The 24,787-nt window shown below is 38.1% G+C and overlaps 1 protein-coding gene across 11 annotated transcripts in view; it reads right to left on the bottom strand.

The window, feature by feature from the left end:
• Positions 1-24,787, bottom strand: part of TPX2 (TPX2 microtubule nucleation factor) — a 55,683-nt gene that overhangs the window by 5,167 nt on the left and 25,729 nt on the right. For all 11 annotated transcript variants that reach the window (XM_069548273.1, XM_069548280.1, XM_069548274.1 and 8 more), the window contains 11 exons: positions 22,797-22,923; positions 17,797-17,925; positions 16,660-16,788; positions 14,760-14,881; positions 13,617-13,768; positions 12,048-12,219; positions 9,807-9,945; positions 8,933-9,149; positions 2,779-2,874; positions 973-1,149; positions 220-366 (listed from right to left, as the gene is read on the bottom strand). In XM_069548273.1, the coding sequence (XP_069404374.1) occupies positions 220-366; positions 973-1,149; positions 2,779-2,874; positions 8,933-9,149; positions 9,807-9,945; positions 12,048-12,219; positions 13,617-13,768; positions 14,760-14,881; positions 16,660-16,788; positions 17,797-17,925; positions 22,797-22,923 (1,607 nt within the window). The remainder of the gene's footprint in view (positions 1-219; positions 367-972; positions 1,150-2,778; positions 2,875-8,932; positions 9,150-9,806; positions 9,946-12,047; positions 12,220-13,616; positions 13,769-14,759; positions 14,882-16,659; positions 16,789-17,796; positions 17,926-22,796; positions 22,924-24,787) is intronic.

Here is a 24,787-nt window from a genome sequence, read left to right as displayed (position 1 = left end):
AACTCTTCGCATGAGGTGGCCAAAGTACTGGAGTTTCAGCTTTAGCATCATTCCTTCCAAAGAAATCCCAGAGCTGATCTCCCTCAGAGATCTACAGTAAGAGTCCCTAAAACAATCCAGTATGTCAGTTCCCAGATGAAGGCTGGTGTAGCGGGTCTACCTACTGTAACAAACCAACAGTCAAGCAATTCACATTTTAACTGCTCTCCCCATCCCCACCTGGTGCTTCCAAGTCTGTGCCTTCAGGGCACCTCTTCTGTCAGTCTCCAAGCAGAATGGCTCAACCTGGGTGGTATTCTTCACCTTCTTTTCTGGCAGGTTAATGGTGTCAAAGTGAGGCAAAGGATGTGCCTTGAACTTGGGCACCTAATAGAAAAGAAAATGTAAGATTTAAGATAAGGCCTTTCTAGTCAGAAAGCCACAGCTGCTCCAGAATATTTGGATGAATCTGAAAAATATGAAAGGCAAGTTTTTCAAACCAGCACAGTACAGAAAACTAATAAGCTCAAAAGGAAATCAAGGCTTTCCTCCCAATTTTGCCAATAACTACCAGCATGATTCTGGGGGCAAGTCACTTAACTTCCTTGTGCTTAACTTTCAGAATGGTTATTTAAATTACTTGCTCTATTTATACTTCATAAGGTTCTTAGAGGGATCAAAGGAAGTTAGTGACTATACAGTTAAAAGTACAACATAAGGAACTTCCCTGGTGGTCCAGTGGTTAAGAACTGCCTTCCAATGCAGGAAACACAGAACTAACATGTCAGGGGGCAACTAGAGAGCCCACATGCTCTGGGGCCCATGAAGCACAACTAGAGAGTCCATATGCTGTGATGAAGATCCTGCAAGGCGCAACTAAGACCCGATGCAGCCAAATAAATACACTTTTTAAAAAGTGTAAGATAAAGATTACCTTTGAGGGATTAAAGACTAGTATTAATATTATGCTACTTATAGAAATGGAACACGTACCTCTCCTTTCTGGAGTTCTTTTATTTTCTTCTCTTTCTGTAACTGACGTTCTTTGTCCCGGGAATCAAAAGAAAAAGGGCATATTTCCACAGTTCTCCCCACTGGGATCTGGGGCTTAAAAGGCATTCCAAAATATGGCACAGGTTGAGCTCTTATCACTACTGGCTCCTCCTCTTCCTAAGGGGAAAAAGTTGCCAGTTTTAGAGACAAGATTTCTCACTCTCTCACCTCCTCTGAATGTGAAGTCAGAAGACAATATATGAAAGAAGTCATTAAGGCAAGTCACTCAACCTCTCAGGTGTCTTAGCTTCCTTTTCTATCAAAGAGGGATACCTACAACTCACCAACCTACTAAGTCATTTATTAACTCACAGGTGTGAGATCAAGGTGAAAGCATTTGATAAACTAACACAATTACCTTTAAAGCATCTAAAATTTTTCACAGGAAGGTTGGAAAAACTAAATGAGCTCAAACTGTGAGTAAAATGAAGAACAGAAGAAAAGTACTAACCAAGCATATACCTTGGCCTCTTTTTTGACCCAGCATCCAGACTCTGCTAAAACATGTGACTGGGAGTATTTCCAGTTGCTAAACCCAGAATAGGACCAAGTAAGTTGACTGGGTTCAAGCTGGTAACATAAGATTACTGTGTATTCTAGTTTCAAATGAATCTATAAAAAGGTTTATGCTTGAGATATGCTATAAAATTACCCTAACTCTGGATATTTATAGATAAAAAGGGAGATGTAACAAGAAACTAGCCTGATCAATGGCAGTTTATGTATTCCAACTTCATGAACCATCACCACATAGTCACCTCTTTAACCCTTGGGTCAATGGAGATAGGACAGGGCAGATGTAACTACTTAGTGTAAATTTTACAAATCTTTCACTGAATGATGACAATAGCTCAGGCAAAATAGAGTATAGGTCTTAAAAAAAGACTGATTTTTCAATTCAATGGAAACAAACATAACTCGTTACAACCAGTTACCACTGAAAGCCAAAATGACTCATCATTGTCATTCAGTTGCTAAGTCATGTCCAACTCTTTGAGACCCCATGGACTGCAGCACATCAGGCTTCCCTGTCCTTCACTGTGCCCCAGAGTTTGCTAAGATTCATGTCCATAGAGTTGGTGATGCTGTCCAACCATATCATTCTCTGTTGCCCCCTTCTCCTCCTGCCCTCAATCTCCCAGCATCAGGGTCTTGTCCAATGTTATCAGCTCTTTGTATCAGATGGCCAAAGTATCAGAGTTTCCACTTCAGCATCAGTCCTTCCAATGAACATTCAGGGTTGATTTCTTTTAGGACTGACTGGCTTGAACTCCTTGCTGTGTAAGGGACTTTTAAGAGTCTTCTCCAGCACCATAATTCTAAAGCATCAATTCTTCGGCACTCAGCTTTCTTTATGGTCCAACTCTCACATCTGTATATGACTACTGGAAAAACCATAGCTTTGACTAGACGGACCTTTGTTGGCAAAGAGCCTCATACACTTACTACTTTGTTCTTGGAAGAGCAAAAATAGATGATCAATCATTCATACCCATTGTTAAGACAACTTCAGCAAGAATGACTGCCTTTGAATTCCTCTATGTTTAAGAAAGAGTAACATTTAGATTTGGAGAAGGGAATGGCAACTCTCTCCAGTATTCTTGCCTGGAGACCCATGAACAGAGGAGCCTAGTGGGCTACAGTCCATAGGATCGCAGAGTCGGACACAACTGAAGTGACTTAGCATGCACACAATGCTTAAATTGATTATGCAGAAGGAACAGAGATCCCATCCTAGGGAATCACCTCATCTTCTTTGGTGGGCATTCTGATTCTGTTCTTCAGAGCAAAGGCTGGTGACTTTGGAACAGTGATTGGAAGCTCTTTCTTTTCAGGAACACCCTGAAGAGAGTAAACAACCCAATTAGATATCCCAGAACAATCTCAACTAGGTTATGTGATGAAATTAATACCCCTCTTAGAAGTTCATGTATCAGAAATCAAAAAAGGCTAGTTGTTATTTATCCACCTAACACTGGTATGTATTAGTACTCCAAAGGTGGATTAACATGACAGAAGATCTGCAAAAAACATAGTTTGAGTTGTATATTCAATAAAAAATAAAACTAATCAAAATATTTTTTGGTATTTTTGAAAAACACCAAATAAACTAATGTCAATATTTTATTGCTTCTCTCCCTTTTATACCCCAATCCCTTAAAAACAAAATCAAAAAGGATTTCCAAATGTTAACTAGGGACAGAATATGGTCCATTCTCCTATACCTATTTCATATACAGCTCTACAATAAGAACTTATATTTTAAAATGTTACCCTCAAAAGGTGAATGGAAAAAAGCACTGGGCAAGGTCTAGCTTAATTTCCTTTTGCCAAATAACTGGACAAAGAGCAAGAAGTTAACAAAGATACACAAAGGCTTAATCTCAATAATTTTAGAAACTATAATCAGGCATTTTTCATCTAAAAGACTGAGTAATACACTTTAAAGACTAATTAATATCAGTGTTGGTTGGCATGTGATGAGAAGTGGGCAGTCACATACTGTTGGGTGAGGTATAGGACACAAGCTGGTACAATCTTTAGGAATTAGCTATTAAACCTTTAAATGGTCATACTCTTTCACCCAATATTACACCCTAATATTTGATCTCTAGTTTAGTTTTTAGGTATATTTCAATATAATATTTTTAAAAACAATAAAAACAACTGGTTAAATCCTTTCTTAAACTATGGTGCATATCCACACAATAGAATATTATACAGTCATCAAAAAGAATAAAATAAAACTTTATTACTGACATAGAACAGTATTCATAATATTGACAGAGGAGGGACAAGTGGCTGAAACAAAAAATATTTTGTGTTTTTAAAATGTACATGTAGAAAGACAAATATATGGTATCACTTAAACGTGGAATCAAAATTTTTTAAATAATATAAGTGAACTTATTCACAAACAGAAACAGACTCACCGATCTCAAAAATAAACTTATGGTTACCAAAGGGGAAATAGGGGCAAGGGGATGGGGGGTGAGCAGGGATAAATTAGGAGCTTGGGACTAACACACACACTACTATATACAAAACAGAAAATCAACAAGGACCTACTATATAGCACAGAGAACTCTATTCAATATTCTAAAATAACCTATATGGGAAAAGAATCTGAAAAAAAATGACTATATGTGTATGTATATAACAGAATCACTTTGTTGTACATCTGAAACTAACACACTGTAAATCAACTATACTCCAAAAAAATTTTAATAAGTCAAATCAAAAGATACCTACATATACACTAAAAATAAAACAATTTATATACATAATTAATCTAAGCATAGAAAACAAAATTCGAAAAGAACACCAAACTATCAACTTTCACATCTCTTTGGGAGCAGATTAAAAGAGGCATTTAATCTCTATATTCCTTAATTCTTATGCATTCAGCTCCTTTGAAGATTTTTCTGCTTTGTGATTCCAAAACACTGCCAACATTTCAAATCTTTTCGATTGAATTATGCGTATCATACTATGCACGTGATTCCAAACTAACATAGTTTAGAAAGCTGTTCCACAAGTATTTTCTAACTCTGCTAGAGTTTACCCTCTATCATGAATCTGGCAATCTCTAGGGCTGTTGTTCTTCATAAAGTGTATGACCAGATCAATTTTTTAAATACCTTAAAGACATCCTCAGTAACTCCTTATTTGTTACACCCACATCCATATGCTTCCCCCATCAGCTCTCTATTCCACTTCTCTAACTCTTCATTGTTATGCCATAGGCCACACTATCTATTGCCTGTACCGTTCCACTAGCCCACTAACAACTTTCAGCTTCTCATCTCATTCTGTGAGTCCACCTTCTTATACAGTCAAAAGATCTGATCATGTTACTTCCTGATTTAAAATTCTTTAATGGCTCCTAATGTCTACTTAGAACAGTATAACATATTCCTTAGCATGAAGGACAAGGTGCTTCATAACTTGGTACCCTGCCTGACTCTCCAGGCATGTCTCCTGTCCCTCTCTAGACATCACCTTCCAGCCACAATGAACTACTGGCAACTGCCAAAATTTAACACTGGTTCTCATCTCAGTACCTTTGCCTATGCTCTCTCTGAAATGCTCCAGCTGCTGGGAAGTATCTAATCTTTCTTTTCAAGCCTCCACTAAAGCATCTCCTCTTTTATAAAACCCGTCAGTAGATCACTCCCTGAACCTACTGATCCCACTCTCCCTTGTACACAGTTTATTATGGTACATACAAAAAGTTCATTGCAGGACTTCCCTGGTCATTCAGTGGTTGAAAATCCACCTGCCAATGCAGGGGACACAGGTTTGATCCCTGGTCTGGGATGATCCCACATGCCACTGAGCCTATAGGCCACAACTAGTGATGAACCGGAGCTCCCCAGAGCCCATGCACCGCTAGAGAAGAGTCCTCATTCACATCAACTAGAGAAAGCCTGTGCACAGCAAAATTTATTTAAAAAAAAACCTTCATTGCCCTTGTTGATTTAAGATACTCATCTCCTCCTGCTATGAGTGCTTTGAGAGTAGGGACTGTTATTCCATCAATCCCTAATACCTAACACCGATCTTGGCAAGTATAAGGCATTCAGTAAATGTTTGTTGAATGAATACTGTAAGCATGAATAACAGAATTTATACCTTGAAGACTCTTGGACTCTAATTTATACCTTGGGAGACTTCTTAATCCCAACAATGCTGCAACTGCTCCAAACATGTTTGGAATGTCTTTCTTGGAGTGGCCTTCAAAGCCAGTTTTAGGGCCATGCAAGGCAGTTGCTCACTCTTTAATTTTAATTAAGCAATACTGTTTCCAGTTTCAATACTCTGGACTACTCTGAAGTTTTAGTTCTGAATGACTTGAGACCAACTTCTAAAAGCTAATTAATCTTTTAAGTAACAAGACCTGGTATTGTTGAAGAGATCCAAAAAACTGCCACAACATCTAAGACAAGTGGCTTTTCCAAAATGTTTTGTACACTATCAATCTTTGGAAAGAATACATACTCTCTCAAGCTGACTACTGTAAAGGGGAGCTTCAATCTGCTGTGAAAAGTTGTCACACACTTTCCAAAGAAAATCAGAATCACTAATACAGTAAAATTTAATATAGAACTTATAACCAGACTGACAAAAGTTTATGAAATGGGTTTTCATCTAATGCTTACCAGAAAACAACAAAAATCTCTTGTTCTACATCCTGGACAGGTGGACACCAGCCTGGAGCTTGAACACAGCCAGGACAGGTGGAAATGGAAAGAACACTGCACAAGAAGTCAGAGGTCTTTTCTAGCCCAGCTTTCATTCCAATCTGTATAATGTGTCCTTGTTTTTTTTTCTTTTCATAAAAATAATTGAAATAAATATCTGAGAACTCATTTAGCTCTAAAATAATTCCTCATTTCCTACTTTTCCCCTCTGTCTGCATCCTCCCAGCAGAGACATATGCATTTTGAAAGAAATCTCTAACAAGTAAGCCAGGAAAGAGATACTTCTATGAGTGGGATCAATCCTCATATTACTTGGGGGAGAAGGAAAGGTGATTTATGAAAATCAATCCATACCCCATCTCCACTGCAATCAAAGCCATTAGGGGGCTCATTCAGAAATAGAAATAAAGAAACTAGGTTTCTAGAAACAGAGAAAGCTTTTTGTTTTACTGTTTTAAATTGTTTTTAGTTATAAGCTCCTTGAGGGTAGAGATACTGCCATTTGCATTCCTCTAGAGCACCTACAAGAAGTAGTAATTGTTCAGGGAACATATGTTGATTAGTATTACTGTCCTTATTTGTCTACATGCCAATCTGCTCTTCTAGACTGTGAAAGCTTTGAGGATGAAGGCTATGTCTGATTTCATTTGAATTCCCAGTGTCTAACACAGGCTGATGGATTTCAGCTTTTATCATCTCTCACACAGTTGTTCAATACCCCAGTGCCTATGCTATGCTTAGATGTTGGGGAAGCAGGAGTGAACAAAACAGACTGACATGGTCCTTGCTATCTGGGAGCTCACGTTCTAGTGGACGAAAGAAAAGACAATGAAAGAGTAACAAACCAAGCATTTTTTGATTTTCACAAGTGCTCTGAAGAAACCCAACAGAATATGTAGCTGAAGGAATAGGGAAGCTCTGAAAGGAAGCTGAGGGAGGGTATTTCTAAAGAGCTGACAAATCGGTATAAGTGGGCAACGTGGATGGATAAAAGACACATTTAGGAAAAGCAGGCCTCTCCCAGAGCAATTAGGAATTACCATGAAGCAATGTTATCTCAGGGACTATGAAAAAAAAATTTTTTAAGCCTGCTGGTGTCCCCAAGTCCCTAAAATATCACTGCTAAAATTACTCACTGGCCTCACTGATATCATATCCACCTCTGTGGAGCCCCAACTCCCCACTAGATGTCGGCACCAAGTTCACATTTCACACCCTGGAGCTCAAGGCTTTCATCACTCCACCTCGGCCCGAAGGGCCCTTTTCTCATCCCTGCCTCAAGGCCCACTGCTGCCCAAGCCCATCTCTCATCAGCCCCGTTGTCTCCTTGCCACCTATCAACAAGTGGGAGAGCACAAGAAACGCTGTAAGGACACAGGAAAAAGAGCTTCAGCATCGAGGGGACACAGATGGAGACAACAGTCGCAGACAGACAGCTGCACTCAGGCTCTGAAGGCATGTTCTTTTGCTTTAAGAGTAAAGCACTAAAAGTTAAGACACCTAACTTCAGTTCTGCCATCAACTTTTAAAAATCTTCCTATGGGCAAGCCATGTTCTTCCTTCAAAGAAAGCCCCCCTTTTCTAAAAAATGAAGAGAATAGAAGGAATAAATATATCTATGACTCCTTCTATGCTTTGTTTTCTCTAGAATCCAAAAGTTGAAGTCCCTGGAAATTTCAGTATGGGAAGAGCCGAAAACAAACTCAAAACTGCACTTGTCAGAATAAATAATGATAAAAGCATTGTGAGGTAGAGAAACACAGTGTTTAAGGAGATGACAGGTTCAAATCCTGGTTCTGCATACTAGACACCTCTTAGCATCTCTCTGCTAATCTGAAAAGTAGGGATAAAAATAGAACCTATTTCTTAAGAGTTGTTATGAGAAATCAATAAGATAATCTATGTAAAATGCTGCACAATGTAAGCATGCAATAGTTATTACTATTAACAGCACAACAGCTTACTCTGTGTCAGACACTAAGGTCTTCATCGGGGCTCTCTAATCTATGCTGCACCTGACAATCAAAACTCCAGGGGTGGGACCCAGGAATCTGTTTATGTAACAAAATCCCAGAGGACTCTTGAGACGCAGGTGATTTGGCAGTGACTACCCTACAGCATACCATATCAGTTCAGTAGGTTCTTACCTAGTGTTGTGCTGATCCGTTTATCCAGAACTCTCAACAACACATTACCCAGTACAACACTACTCTATGATCTCATTTAACTAACTCCTCATGAACTCTAGTCACCCGTCCCCACTTACCACTTCACCACCACATTTCCAAAGTACAACAAACTGCCAAACCAATTTCCTCCATCAGTGTTTCTAAAAATGGAGTTCAGGTAATACTGGTGATATTTAGGTAGGATGTAGACAGCTTTTTAAAAAATAATCACACATTTTCCTAAGAACCTTTCATCATTTTAAAAGGTACTTCCTATTTTAATACAAGAGCATGGACCTTTGAACCACATTACCTAAATTCATATCCCAGCTCTGCCACTGGCTACTTTATGATCCCATACTGGACTTTAAGGTTCCTAAGAGCAAAATCCACCTCTGCCATGTCTCTTTTTCACCCAGAGCACCTAATACAATGTCCTGATCACAGTATCCAAACATGTGTGACTGGGTGGATATGTGGTTGTGAGCATGACACTTCTACCAGCTCACAGGGCTTCCCCACTCTTACCACAACATCTTCCAAGATCTTAGTAGGGCAGGGCCTGGAATGAAATTCATAGTGTTCCTCTTCCAATTTCTTCTTTGACTCCCGCTCCTGGATCCTTTTCTCAATTTCTAAATCAAAGCCAACAGGCTGAGTAGGTGGCTTCACAGGCGGTTTCTTAGGCAAGATGGGCCCACCCTCAAGAATTCTGGGATCAAGTTCCTGTGCTTTGAATTTGTATCTGTAAGGCGAGAGGTTAAGCGATAACCACAAAAAAAGATATTTTTAATAAAATGAAAACTAAACAAAGTAGGCCAAAACCAGAAAAGAAAAAAAGTAATCATTAAGATTATCCATCACGTGCAACAAAAATTCAACTCTCTATAGCCATTATCCCTGCCTCGAGAGCAAAGAAAAAACAAGACAGTCTAACATCTCCACCACTCTAAAGACTGGGGTTTCTCTTGTACTTTTGAGAAAAGAAACTCCCCCTTCCCAAAAGAAGTACAAGAAGGGAGAAAGAAGGCCACAGGAGAACAACCCCCAGATTTAACTCACATTAAATCCCAGTTCTCTCCACTGGTAACAGTTGTAACAATCCCTTGGGTAGCCATAAAAGGGTGAGATTTACCTAAACCTCAAAGGCCACTCTTTATTGGAATCATAAATTCTCCCACCCCAACCTCTGATTATTATTTTTTTTTTTTACCAGTTTACACTCCAGGAAAGCTCCCTACTCCCACTTTCAATCCTTTCATCACAGAGGCAAGGCGGAGACTGTAGCTCAAATACCATAATTTCCAAGGCAAGAAAAATAGTAACTGTCCCTCTTACAGAAGTGAAACGCAAGCAGGCAGGTTTTGGGAACTCTTCCTCAAATACTGCCAGTGGAACTTACTGTTGCTGCTTCTCAAGCTCCTCGGCCTCCAGATCCGCTGCACTCTTGCAGGTCACAGGCCGTGTACGATGTTTGGTTTGCAGCACAGGAGTCTGTGGGTCTCTGCATATTCTGACCACAGATTTGGAGGGTAATGGCACTGTAAACCAAGATCACAGACATTCACCTAGCTAAGACCCCGTTTACCTGTAGGTGCTGACACAGCTAGGCAGCCCAGAGATGCTAAGTTACAGAGTGGCTGGCCCCTCACAATCAGCTCAGCTCAGCTCAGCTCACATCACTCAGTCTGACAAACGTTCAGTCCCTTCTCCCCTATCACTCTCTATTGAGAGGTGATGATAAAGGTAGCCTGTGGGTAAACTCTGCTATAATCTTCTGAATCTAAAATCCATTTGTGTCTGATGGATTTCTTATCACTGCAGAGGCCTGCACTGCCTTTCTACTGACAGTGCCAACTATTTTGCATGTTATTGACAAATAAGATTTAAAATAAGGCATTTTTAAAGACCAAGTAACAATTTCCAGTATTATGAACTCCTTAAAAGCATCTATATCAAAACATCAAGACTATCTCCCACAGAAAGTCAAATGAAAAAAGTAAAAAAAAAAAAAAAGCTATGTCAAAGCATCAATATTAAGATCACCATCATCATTCACAGAAAATACTATTTACCTGGCCAGAAGCAACCTTGTCAATTTTCATAATTACCCAGAATGAATTTTCTTACCACCTTACCACCTAACAATTGGAGATGAAAACAAATCTACTTATTTTAGAAATAAGCCAGGCTTCAAGTATACATATAACTATTATTGAGCTATAATAGTCCAAAATTTTAAATAAAAATTGCAGAAAATAATTTTTCTTTCTATTTGCTAGGTCCAAGATTCTAAGAGAAGAATACCAGACTCTAAGAGTCACATATATTTGGAAAGTCATGGCTAATACTTACATTTCTATTAGAATAAAAAAGATTATTTTCGTGATATAAAATTTGACAAATGGCTACTAGAACACGATTACATTAGGAAATGCTGTCCTTAAAGGAACTAACTCATCTGGCTACCTAAAATAGCACTAAACAGTGCCTAGGCAAAGGCAGGAAAAATTCAGAAACCTTCAAAGTCAAACAACCAGATTTTGCTTTATCCAGAATACTACCCTGCACAGTTGACAACTAGTTTACACCACACCTCCAATCCTCAAACTTCTTTTAGGAGGTATTTTATAAAGATAGACACTGTTAGATTAGCTTCTCATCTGTTCACCACCAAATCTACAAACTAACCAACATTTCCACTTGTTGCTCTCTTCTGCTCCCCTTTCAAAGAACAATCACCCCACCTGTGCTAAGTACCCCTCTCCTACCTGCACAGGGTCTTAACCATTGGGTATCTCTTTTCTCTCCTGTATTTCCCTGCCTGGACTTCTGAGCACACAGATCTGCCCTCCCTGTCTCGCACTTCCTTTGATTCTTACATTTCACTACACATTCACAGCACTCACAATGATCTGTGATGACCTATTTATCTCTCTCACTGAATTACAAACTTGATGTTGAAAAGCACCAAGTCTGTTTTGCTCACTTCTATACTGCCTATCGCATGCGAAGAGTTGACTCATTGGAAAAGATTCTGATGCTGGGATTGGGGGCAGGGGAAGAAGGGGATGACAGAGGATGAGATGGCTGGATGGCATCACTGACTTGATGGACGTGAGTCTGAGTGAACTCTGGGAGTTGGTGATGGACAGGGAGGCCTGGCGTGCTGCGATTCATGGGGTCGCAAAGAGTCGGACACGACTAAGCGACTAAACTGACTGACTGACTGATACTGCCTACATCACACAGAGTGTCTGCTTTGTAGCAGTCAACATTTATTGAAGCAATGAACAAAAAGCACACAACATTAAATAGAAAGCTTTCATTTTCTGTAGATAAGTGTGCACCTTGACACAAGGCAAAGATAACCTTGATGTGTCATGACATTTCATGTTACCTTAATTCCCCTCAGCCAATTACTGACCAGGAGGATCAAGGTGGTTGATGGGTGTGAGTGGACAGATAGCTAGGTGGTTTGAGAAATGTTCAACTACGGGTACATTTGTTGTCTGCATACAACATATGCCATGCTTTAGTTCAAAAACAAGGTTTCAACTAAAGACAAATTTGTACCTAAGATGCAGGCAAAGGGAATTCTAGGGGAGGCTCCAGCCAGGTATGATACTAGAAAGAAACTTACTAATATCATCCTTCCTGTTCCTCAGGTGGTATCTGGTAGGGGTTCGTTTATGGAATGCTTCGACCTGCTGTGCAAGGGGAACGTAGGTAGAAGCCGTCTCATCAAATGTTCTTTTCTTTCCTTGTGATAGGTTGAAAGGCATAACAATGGTGCACCCCTTAGTCACTCGGGCCTGAAAAGAAAGAATTCATTCCCTAAATGAAATGTTATGGAAGAGCTCAGATCCACCTCAAGATTCAAACTCAGCACAGAGGATCAAAAAGAAAAGAATCCATGGAAAGCCAAGATTATTCTTCTTAAGTTGTTGGTCCTTGAGCATGGGTTATAATCTGTATACTTCCATCTTTTAAAAAGGGGGAGATAGCATCCAGCACTTAACAAATTATCTATTCTGTATATAAGGTGATTTTTCCAAGTATGTTCATGTTTTGAAGCAATCAAGAGCAAGTTTTCTTAGAATCAGAAGGCGTAAAAAGCTGTACAGGTATCCCACCCCGAGTCATTTAAAAATTTTAACTGGGCTTCTGGATCAGCTCAGGCAGCTACTTGAATCAAATTCTCTTCTCATATCCTACCCCAAAACTGACTAATGAAGAAGCCTACTCCTTGGGTCATTAATTTTGATAAAATTAGTTTCTGACTGGAAGTAAAACTCAAAGACCTACATCTCAAAGGAAGAAGCACAACTCCAGGATTTAAGTCTGCAAAGGACTGAATTAAACAAGTAATGATGGTGGACTTCCCTGGTGGTACAGTGGATAAGAGTCTTCCTGCCAATGCAGGGAACCTGGGTTTGATCCCTGGTCTGGGAAGATTTCACACGTTGCAGAGCAACCACAACTACTGAAACCTGTGCACACTAGGGCCCAAGAGCCCCAGCTACTGAGCTCATGTACTACTGAAGCCCGTATGCCTAGAGACTGTGCTCTGCAACAAGAGAAGCCACTGCAATGAGCAGCTCATGCACCACAATGAAGAGTAACCCCTGCTCGCCGTAACTAGATAAAGCCCACACACAATGATAAAGACCCAGTGCAACCAAAAATTAATTAATTTTTAAAAAAGAGATTAACCTACTTAAAAAAAAATGATAGTGACTGCAAATCCAAGTAGAAATTCTTAGTGCTAGATTTTTTATTTAGGATTATTATTGCTTTTGTTAGCACTCTGGTAACAAAACTACATAGGATTTGAGTGGTCTGCCCCAACTTGACTTTCCCCATAAACCCATTATATTTTGCACAAAACTTTGCAGACACAAGATTTTTTTAAACAAATGTTTAATAGCACAAGCTATAACAAGCCTGTACCTACAATCTGCCACATGTAATTCTATGTGTTTTATGTACATTCTCAAGTCAGTTTTCACAGCAATTTGATAAGATGCTGCCCAGAGACAATGATTTATTCAAGATCACACAGCTAACAGGGGGCAAAGTGAGGATTTAGATATATCATAACTGAAAAACACATGCTTCTCTCAATTACATTACTATAAAAAGCGACCATAAATACTACACCAGAATCTTCACTGAATAACTAACAAGAATATTAACTTAGTCAACTTACAGGAGATGGAGGATGCTTTCGCAGTTCCGATGTAAAGTTCACTTCCTTATACTCCTCCTGGTTTTTAGGATGCTGTTTGATCCGCTCATCTGTGCGGAAGTGGAAGTCAACTGATTTGGTTACCTGGCTCACTGATTTCTTCACAGGTTGTCCTGAGTAAAAAGTACAGTAAAACATACAGGTAACACTAATAATAGAGAACATATATACAGTAAGTCCCTTTTTATTCAGTCCTTTTGGTATTTCTATTACCATGGATCTAACTTTATTTACTCTCTGCATATAACCCAACTTGAAACAGTCCTCAAGGACACCAATATACGTGCCTTATTCATTTAGTACTATTGAGTTTGAGGGCCTTCAGTCAGATGCAAATTGTAATAAGGTAGCACAGGGGAGAAGAATCCCATCTCCCAGGTGTGTTCATAGCTCTGGAGACAGAGAGAAACTGGAATACTTTCAACAAGAAAAGCTATGAAATGACTTTAGAAACACACTTAACTAAGCATCTCTAAAAGGGAGACCCCATAGCTCCGAGGACGCTTTTCAACCCAGTAAGCAGAGCTTTACAGCTTTGACTTCACCAATATAATTATGCTAAAGCAAAAAAGAACTCTGATCCTTTCAGCTCCCCCAGTCATACTTTCCTCCCCAGCTACAAGTGGATTCACTCAACTTTCTTCTCCTCTGCCTAGGATAAAATAGAAAAAAAAAAAAAATTGGTCTGCCCAACTGCTCTATCTTCTGTCTTAATCCTAGTTCCTTCTTTTTCTAATACAAAGAAAAAGAATTAAGAAAAAAGAGGAAGAGATTAATTCTACTTGGGAAAACGAGGTAAGGACTCATGGAAAAGACCTCAAAAGATGGGTGTCAAAAAAAAAAAAAAAAGATGGTGTGACTTCTACAGCTAAGAGATGGAGAGGAACAACAACATGCTCTAAGAAAGGACCAACGTACATAAAACATTCTAGGGAATGATCACTGGGATATGAATGGCACCCATGTCCAGGCTCCTAAATAAACACATCTTTTTACGCTGACTACTGACCAAGAAAGATATTTTTGCTTTCTAAACTTTTAAAAACTACCAAGGTTATGAGAAGCACGACCTCATAAATCAGACTCAATCAGAACCAAACTGACCTGCTCCTGCAAGAGCAAACTTTTTGAATTCTTCATTCCTTTTCCGCATCTCTACCACTTCCTGCTGCATTTTCACTCTCTTCTCCAACTCTTGCTCCTCAGTACTTTTTAGAATCTTCTGCCTAAAGGGCAAATAAGTAAGGAGATGAGAGAGGAGAGGAGAGGAGAAAGAGATTCAATGGTAAAAAGAAATCTAAAGGCATTATATAGATTAGATTTTTAACCTGGGATTAAATAACCATCAAAACCAAAAAGTATTATCCAAGAAATCAATAGTAACTTAGATAACACTATGGAAAAAAAAGATGCAAAATTTATTATAAAATATTGAAAAAAGTTAAAACAGACTACAGAGAATTTTACAAAATATCCACAAATTTGACTGTATAATGATTAACTTTCATGCCACAAGAAAAACTAAAAAACCAGTAGTATTATTTTCAATAAACACATCAAAAGGTTAACATACATAAAATATATACTATGATAAAGAGAAAAGACTTAGGAGCAGAGCCAACCAGAGTTCAAATCATAACCCTGTTGTTTCATTTCCTTCCTATGTGACCTTGAGAAAACTATTTAATCTCTATGAACCTCAGTGATCCCCAGTGTAAATGGGTAATACAAATACTTGTTTTCACAGAATACTTGTGACTATTAAAAACCAGACAGTTTCTGAAATAACTGACATAGCCTAAGTTCAATTTAAAGTAGCCATTCTTGAGAAAAAACAATAATAAAGTAGTTATTCTTAGTAATGAAACATCACTAAGACCACTTACAGATAAACAAAAAGGAAACAACTCTGGAAAAGATGTTTACAGCAACAGTAATACAATCCTGTTAGCAAACAAACAAAAATTAAAATAATTTGATGCCATCAACATTAAATTTGAAACAATTTTAAAGTAAAAAATTCAATACAGGTGAGACTACAAGGAAATAAAAATATTCAAAGTTGATGGCACTAAAAATTCACACATTTATTTCAGAAATAGAACTGACAATATAAATAGCCATAAAAAGGATCATACTCATAGACCAAGTAATTTCTCTTTCCTTATCTTGAGGAGACTACTCAAAGAAAAGAATCTCTCTATAAAGATGTTCACTGATTCCTTATAACAGTGAAAAATTTGAAACAGCATTTTTAACAGGAAATAATTAATATAAAGAATGTTAACCATCAACCAAAAAGAAGGATAAATGTGAAGATTTTGTAGCAGTCCAGAAAATAAGAGTTTCATAGTGAGTGAATAAAGCAGAATCCAAAGACTGCTTAAATACTGACTGTAAAAATTGGTATTTTACTTGAGTGAAGTCCAGAATGGAGCTTGACAAAGTAAATACTGTTCAATTTAGGTAACTGGCCACGTGATGTGAAGAGAGGACTCAGAGGCAAGACCCTGACACTGGGAAAGAAGGCAGATCTACTACACATGGCTTAAGTTTTCTCACTCTTTAGGACAACAGCCATACTTCAACAGCCAAGGTTCTTCCAACAGTATCATCTGAAGGCAGGAGGAGGACACAACAGAGGATGAAATGGCTGGATGGAATCAATGATTCAACAGACATGAGTTTGGGCGAGCTCCAGGAGACTGTGAAGGACAGGGAAGCCTGGCAGCTGCAGTTCACAGGGTCGCAAAGAGTCAGACACGACTGAGCGACTGAACAAGAACTTTTACTAACTTTTTTCTTTTATATTTCTTTTACATTTAATAGTTTATTTTTTTTCAATGTATAAGACTCAAGCACCCACTAGGACATGAACAATGTACCTTACCATGGTGACAGCCTTTAGAGTTTCCCAGGCTCCATGTGCTTCAAACAGACTGTAGTTGTACACATTTGTAATTTTACTCTGACTCTAAAGCTGAAATTCAGGAAAGTATCATACCTTACAGGTGGGATACAAGGTGCAGTATGTCTACCCTTGGCTTTTCCTGGGGAAGATTCATTCTTTTCAGAAATATCTTGACAAGCATTGCCTTCTTCCTCTTCTTCTAACTTCTTTTTATTGTGAGAACTTGAGTTGAAAAGGACAAAAAATATCTCAATTCCCTACAGCATACACACATCTCAATCTCCTCCCCAGATCTACTACACATGGCTTAAGTTTTCTCATTCTTTAGGACAACAGCCATACTTCAATAGCCAAAGTTCTTCCAACAGTTATCATCAGTTTACATATACCAGTCAATAGCTACAACAAGCAAACTTTGAGAACACCAACAGAAGTCAGGTAAGAGTGTCTGGTGATGGTTCAGGAAGGTGGGAAGAGATTCCAACAGCTCATTATCAAATGAACAAATGCAAGACAGTTTCCGTTCCAAAATTTATGTTGCTTTAAATGGCAACCCACTCCAGTATTCTTGCCTGGAAAATCCCATGGACAGAGAAGCCTGGCAGGCTACAGTCCATGGGGTCGCAAAGAGTCAGACACAACTGAGCGACTTCACTTTCACTTATTAACAGAACTCTAATTTTGTTTGGGGCAGCCAACATATGAAGGTAAAAGTACTGTACTTGCTTCAACAATCTCTATTGCAACTAGAGGGGATCTAATTGACAGTTTAGTCAACTACTGTATAAACATAAGCATTACTGGAAAATATTTTACTTTCCTATTATGGATGCTACCCCTTTCTTCGCCAGACCCTTCTCTTGAACATGGATACGATACCTAGAGATAGAGAAGCTATCTTGTGATAATGAGGCAACAAGCACAAGGAAGAAGCTAAGAAACACAGAGCAGCCATCTTGAGCAGCAAGTATTGGGGGGGAAAAAAACCCACTAAGTTTCAGAAATGTCATCGAACCAAAGCTAGCAGCAAACTACTTTCAGAATTCTATGAAGCAAATAAATCACTGTTCTTTAAACTTCTCTAATTAAATTGGCTACCATATTACCTTCAACAAAACGCACTCCTAACTGACAAAAATAAGAACAAGCACCATGTATTCTGCTTGCTATTACCATAGAAGCAAACAGGGGTAAAATCTATGCCAACTGACAGAAGCCGTGGCTACTTACACTTTCATTTTTTTGGAGGGTGGAAATTCATTGATGATTACAGGAGTACCACATCTCTTGGCTTTCATTTTTACATGCTGCTTTTCTTTCTGTTCCAAATTCTTCTTAGCAGAGAGTCTGAGAGATCTTCTATGGTAGAAGAATTGACAAAACTTATCTGTAATGAATACATCTACTAGATATGTTGCAGAAATGTGAAAATATGTCAAACTACAAAGGCTATTTGTACAAACTACAGAAATGGTATTATTTCCACTCTAAAACTCTAATGTCTTATTGATAGCTTTTGAAAATTCACCATAAAATGTTGGTACTTTAAGTGCACTGGTATTTGTAAATCAAACCTCAATAAAGTTGATTTAATTTTGTAAAAAGGCACTGGTACAACTCCTTCCTTTTGAAGGTATGAGTAAAAGTAAAAAAAAAAAAAAAAAAGATGAGGTGACTTGACCCTGTTACACAGCTAACCAGTCAGACTTGAAGTTAGAAGATCTCCTGGAAATTTACTGAAGTGCTTATTTTCTCCTCTTTTAGTCATGACCCCCAAGTTTTCTTAAAATATGTAACACATAACAAAAAGTACACAAAATCCAAGTTAATTAATGATTACAAAGTGAAGACTCATGAAATCACCACCTAGACCAAGAAACAAACACTGGAAGCAGGTGCTACCTTGACTTTTACAGCAATGACTACTTTGGCTTTATCGTTTTCACCAAATAAACATGCATTCCATAAACATAGTATGTTGGTTTGAAAAGAAAACAAAAACTTTATACATTTTTTCTGTCTTGCTTTCTGTCTCAATATTATGTTTGTGAGATTCAACCACATTTATTCATGGAGTTCTAATACATGAATTTTCGATGCTCTATAACATTCATTACACGAACATACTACTATTTATCCAATCAACTGTTGATTCTCGCATGTGTCCTGATCTACACATTGTTGTTGTAAGATTGCTAAGTCACAGGACATTGGTTTATTAACTAAAGTTATTTTCCAAGGTGCTTTTACCAATTTATGCTTACACTGGCAAATTTATAAGAGTCTGTAATGCTCTACATTCTCCTAAACACTTAGTATTGTCGGATGACTTAATTTCAGTCATACAAATTGGTATATATTAATCATAGAGCCTCACTGTGGTTTTAGTTTGCTTTTCCCAGGGAGATTGAGCACCTTTTCACATGTTTATTGGCCATTTGGTTATCATCTTTCATTAAGTACTAGTTAAGTCTCTTGGTTGTTTTCTATTGCATTGTGAATCATTTTCTGATTAGTAGGAATTCTTTTTATACTGTGAATATGAGCCCGTTGTAGGTTTTAAGTGTTACAAATATCTCCTGCCAATCTAGGGGTTGGCTTCTCACTCCTTTTTTGGGGGGTGTGGCTTCTCACTCTTTATGGTATCATTTGATTAGACAGTAAGTTCAAAAAGCACTTCTTCCCAAAAAACATGTCAATGCTTTTCTGTGTGGATTCTATTTAAGAAATCTGTCCCTATCCCAAGGTCATGAAGATATTCTCCTGTATTTCCTTACTTGAACTGCGTTTTCACATTTAGATCTACAATTCACCTAGTACTGACTGTTTTGTATGGAGTGAGATAGGTGACAACTCTCATTTTGTTCTATTTGGCTACCTATTGTCCAGTCATTGTTTACTTAAGAGGGAAAAATAAAAACATCCTCTCCTCATAGGCATGCAGTACCACTTTTGTATATATTGTGTCCATATATGTCCATATATGACAGAGTAAGCTTCTATATGATTCCACTGGTCTCATCATTGGGCAATACCCAAATTAATATAAAGCATTAATTATTGTAGCTTTATAATATGACTTGCTATCTACAAAATACTTTAAAGTATTTTGACTACTCTTGGACCTTTGCATTTCTGTATAACTTTTAACATCAACTTATCAGTGTCCAAAATGAAAACCTTTCGGACTTTTGTAGAGATAGCATTGAATCTATAGGTTGGGTAAGGGACTCTCAAGAGTTTTCTCCAGCACCACAGTTCAAAAGCATCAATTCTTTGACGCTCAGCTTTCTTCACAGTCCAACTCTCACATCCATACATGATCACAGGAAAAACCATAGCCTTGACTAGACGGACATTTGTTGGCAAAGTAATGTCTCTGCTTTTCAATATGCTATTGAGGTTGGTTATAACTTTTCTTCCAAGGAGTAAGCGTCTTTTAATTTCATGACTGCAGTGATTTTGGAGCTCAGAAAAATAAAGTCTGACACTGTTTCCACTGTTTCCCCATCTATTTCCCATGAAGTGATGGGACCGGATGCCATGATCTTCATTTTCTGAATGTCGAGCTTCAAGCCAACTTTTTCACTCTCCTCTTTCACTTTCATCAAGAGGCTTTTAGTTCCTCTTCACTTTCTGCCATAAGGGTGGTGTCATCTGCATATCTGAGGTTATTGATATTTCTCCTGGCAATCTTGATTCCATCTTGTGCTTCTTCCAGCCCAGCGTTTCTCATCAGGTACTCTGCATATGAGTTAAATAAGCAGGGTGACAATATATGATGCTTTTGAACTGTGGTGTTGGAGAAGACTCTTGAGAGTCTCTTGGACTGTAAGGAGATCCAACCGGTCCATTCTGAAGGAGATCAGCCCTGAGATTTCTTTGGAAGGAATGATGCTAAATAAAGCTGAAACTCCAGTACTTTGGCCACCTCATGTGAAGACTTGATTCATTGGAAAAGACTCTGATGCTAGGAGAGATTGGAGGCAGGAGGAGAAGGGGATGACAGAGGATGAGATGGCTGGATGGCATCACTGACTCAATGGACATGAGTCTGAGTGAACTCCAGGGTTTGGTGATGGATAGGGAGGCCTGTGTGCTGCGACTCATGGGGTCGCAAAGAGTCGGACATGACTGAGTGAATGAACTGAACTGAACTGAAAGAGACTTGATAATTATAGTACTGAGTCTCCCAAAGCATCAACAAGGGGGCTTTTCTGGTGTCTCAGTGGTAAAGAATCCTCTTGTCAATGCAGCAGACAAGGATTCAATCCCTGACTTGGAAAGATTCCACATGCTGCAGGGAAATAGGCTCATGAGCCACAACAATTGAGCCTGCGCTCTAGAGCCCAGAAACCACAACTATTGAGTCCACGTGCTGCAAACTACCGAAGCCCACGTGCCTAGAGCCCAGGGTTTATTCTCTGCAACAAGAGAAGCCTGCACCACAACTAGAGCAGCCTGTACTTTTGCTGCAAGCAGAGAAAAGCCTGCACAGCAAAGAAGACTCAGCATAGCCAGAATAAATAAAACATGAATGTAGTATGTCCTGTCATTTATTTAGATGTTGTTTAATTTTTCTCAACACTCTCTTAAGATTTATTAGTATATATTCAAATTTTTATGAGTGCATAGAGTACCTAATTTAAAAATCTTTATCACAGAGAATTTAAAACATATTAAAAATGGAGAATAACATAAAGAACCAATAGGTACTCATCATTCAACTTTAAAATTTATCAACTTATATAAAAAAAAAATTACCAACTTATAGCCAATCACATTGTCAACTTTCTTTTCATCTACACATCTTAGATTTTGAAGTAAATCCCAAATTTCATATCTTTCATCTGCAAGTATTTTCATATTAATCTCTAAAGGGACTCATAAAAACAAAAATATGGAGTAATGTACATTTATCATGCAAATCTTCTTGCATATTATTACAAAATGTACACAATATACAAAAATATGACTATTTGAGTGCACTGGAAAGTGACCAAAGCAGGCAGAAAACAGGAATATTTATCCATGAATAGTAACTACAAAGGTTAAGAGTTATGAGTTTTTTGCCTGTGGGCATGCCCCAAATGTGGCAGCTCCAGCAGCAGAAAACTCTACTATCACTGGCTTTAGATAACAGAAGATAGAATTCAGGCCAGTACAGGAGCTAGAAACTTAGGAGGAAAGTCCTAGAAGAAAAAGAGCTACAAAAAAGGTGTCACTCAAAATCTGAGCCAAAACTCTGCACAAATTTCCTGTTACTATATATGCTAACTATGTGTATTTAGGGGAGACCAAACATGCCCAGTGAAGAAAGCAGAAACTGCTGAGGTGTCCATCCTTATAAGACAAGTGAACTAGGTAAGACTGGTGAGTTTGCTGGATTTTTTTTTGATTCAGTGCATTACCCAGTGTGCAGATAGTAGAACAGCTCATGACTCAAGTCTTACTAGCTTGAGGTGTCTGAAGCAAAGCAGCTGGAAATTTAGAGGCAATACTCCAGAAGAGAACCACACAGAGGATGAAAACTTAAGTCTGAGTATAAACTCTACTTGGTTGGCTGACCACTAAGATCTTCAGCATAGGGGAGACTCCAAGAAGGCAGATTTGAAAAGCAATTATCAGTTCACTCACTCAGTCGTGTCTGACTCTTTGCGACCCCATGAACCGCAACACCCAGGCCTCTCTGTCCATCACTAACTCCCGGAGTCCACCCAAACCCATGTGCATTGAGTCGGTGATATCATCCAACCATCTCATCCTCTGTCGTCCCCTCCTGCCCTCAATCAGGGTCTTTAGCAATTATATATGTAGACATATGAATGGCTAGAAATCACATGAAAATGTGATCAACATCATTAGTCATCAAGAAAATGCAAATTATAAACACAATGAAGTATCAGTAAAAAGACTGATAATACCAATTGTTGGCCAAGATATGGAGCAACTGATACTCTCATACTATCCTGCTTATGGAAATGTAAAACGGCACAGTCATTTTGGAAAAATTCAAAACAGTTTGAATCCTGTCTCTGAAATAAATCTGCCCTGTACAAGCAACTTTAGCACCTCTATCCTCTTATCTATATAAAATAAAGTATATTACCTACAACTCATTAATGTTATGAAGATTAAATAAGGTAACATGAAAAGTCTAATGTACTATGGGACACATAACCCTTCTCTGAACATTATTAATATAACCACCACTTTTGAACACCTCTTACCTCTGAGGCTGAGCTTGATTATTTCTTGATGTGGTTTCTTTGACTTTCATAGAAGGACATTCATTTGATGGAATGGACTCTTCCACCAAATTTTCTTTTTCTGCTTGTATGTTGTAAGTATTATCAACTGCAAGAGAACAAAAACTAGTCTATACTCAAATCCCCAGGAAATACATATCTATATATACATATGACTTAATATAGAATTCTAGATTGAAATATGTGTGTGTGTATCCTTCTAAGCAGTGGAAACTTTTGCTCCAGTGAAATCTTATGCAGAAGATCAATTTATAAAAGCTACTTTAGTTGAAGCAGAAATGAAATATCCAGGGCCCTGCCTATTTACTGGTCTAAGGCACCTCAGAAAAAAGTGTCCCAAACCCCTCATGACACTTTGTTTTATTATTGATTTATCTGGCTGCACTGAGTCTTAGTTGCAACATGTGGAATTGCTGACCTTTGTCATGGAATGTGGGATCTTTAGTTGTGGCATATGAACTCTTAGTTGCAACATGTGGAATCTGGTTCCCTGACCAGAGATCAAACCCGGGCATCCTGCACTGAGACCACAGTCTTAGCCATCAGACCACCAAGAAAGTCCGTCTCACGACATTTCAAAAAGATAGAAATTCTGAAAGCTTCTGTGAAAAAATGAAATCACCTAAGTAAGGAAAACAAGGTAAGCTAAATTCCTCATCAGCAACAAAGGAAGATAAAAGATAATGGAACAAAAAAAAAAAAAAGATAATGGAACAATGCCTTCAGAGAAATCAAGAAAAAAATATTTTAAACTGCAATTCTATATTAAGTCCAACTTTCAATCATAAACGAAGGTGGAACAATGACATTTTCAAACATATGAGAACTCCAAGTTCTCTTCCTGCACCTTATCTTAGGAAGCTCCCCGGGGACGTATCCCTGGCTAATGAAGTACGAACGAAAGAATACAAGAAAGAGGACATAAGACCCAGGAAACGAGACACTAAGAAGAAACTAAGAAAAATAATGCCGCCCTCAAATAAAGCAGTGTAACTTCCAAGGATCATTGTTCAATATGTAGCAAGCTCAAATGTAACAAAATTTTAAGTAATTGATGAAGTTTAAAGAATCTACCTGACCCTGATATCAAGATGATCTTTATGTTGTCAAGGGATTGTGACAAATAACACTAAGAAAGAACCAAGAAGAAATGTAGCTACATCACAGTAACTGACCTGGCATTGAGTAATATTTACATAAACAAAATAATGTAAATATTTCTGTAGTAATCATATGACCAGACATTATAAATACAACCCCCAATTAAATTTAAAACAATAAGAATTTTAAAATGTAGCATCTAAGAAAAGGGACTGTGTATGTAGTGTTGGAGAAGGAGATATCTTATCAAAGTATTCTGATGTTACTATGGACATCATAAAACAGAAGCAGAGAAAAAGTGCTGAGAATAATGAGAAAGAAACAATCAAGTAAAGGCTTCATGGAAAAAATAGCATTTGATAGTACAGCTTATGAATTGAGCCTTGATTAAAGAACACTTCAACCAGATGACAGGGAAGAAAAGTCAGGCCAAGAAAACAATTTCACACAATATTTATTCCAGAGAACAATTATTTAGCTCATTTCCTAAAGAACTTTTTTTCTCGAGGGAAGAAAAAGATATAGGAAAAAAAAATAGTATGCCATGTCAAAGCTTCAATAGAGTATCTTAGCCAATTAAAAGACACAGATGATTAAATTTTAAAAAAGACCTAACTATATATATATAACCTCAGATATGCATATGACACCACCCTTATGGCAGAAAGTGAAGAGGAACTAAAAAGCCTCTTGATGAAAGTGAAAGTGGAGAGTGAAAAAGTTGGCTTAAAGCTCAACATTCAGAAAACGAAGATCATGGCTTCCGGTCCCATCACTTCATGGGAAATAGATGGGGAAACAGTGGAAACTGTGTCAGACTTTATTTTTCTGAGCTCCAAAATCACTGCAGA

This window comes from Ovis canadensis, chromosome 13 (assembly GCF_042477335.2).
Source record: "Ovis canadensis isolate MfBH-ARS-UI-01 breed Bighorn chromosome 13, ARS-UI_OviCan_v2, whole genome shotgun sequence".
Classification (NCBI taxonomy): domain Eukaryota; kingdom Metazoa; phylum Chordata; class Mammalia; order Artiodactyla; family Bovidae; genus Ovis; species Ovis canadensis.
This window is presented reverse-complemented; position numbering and strand designations above follow the sequence as displayed.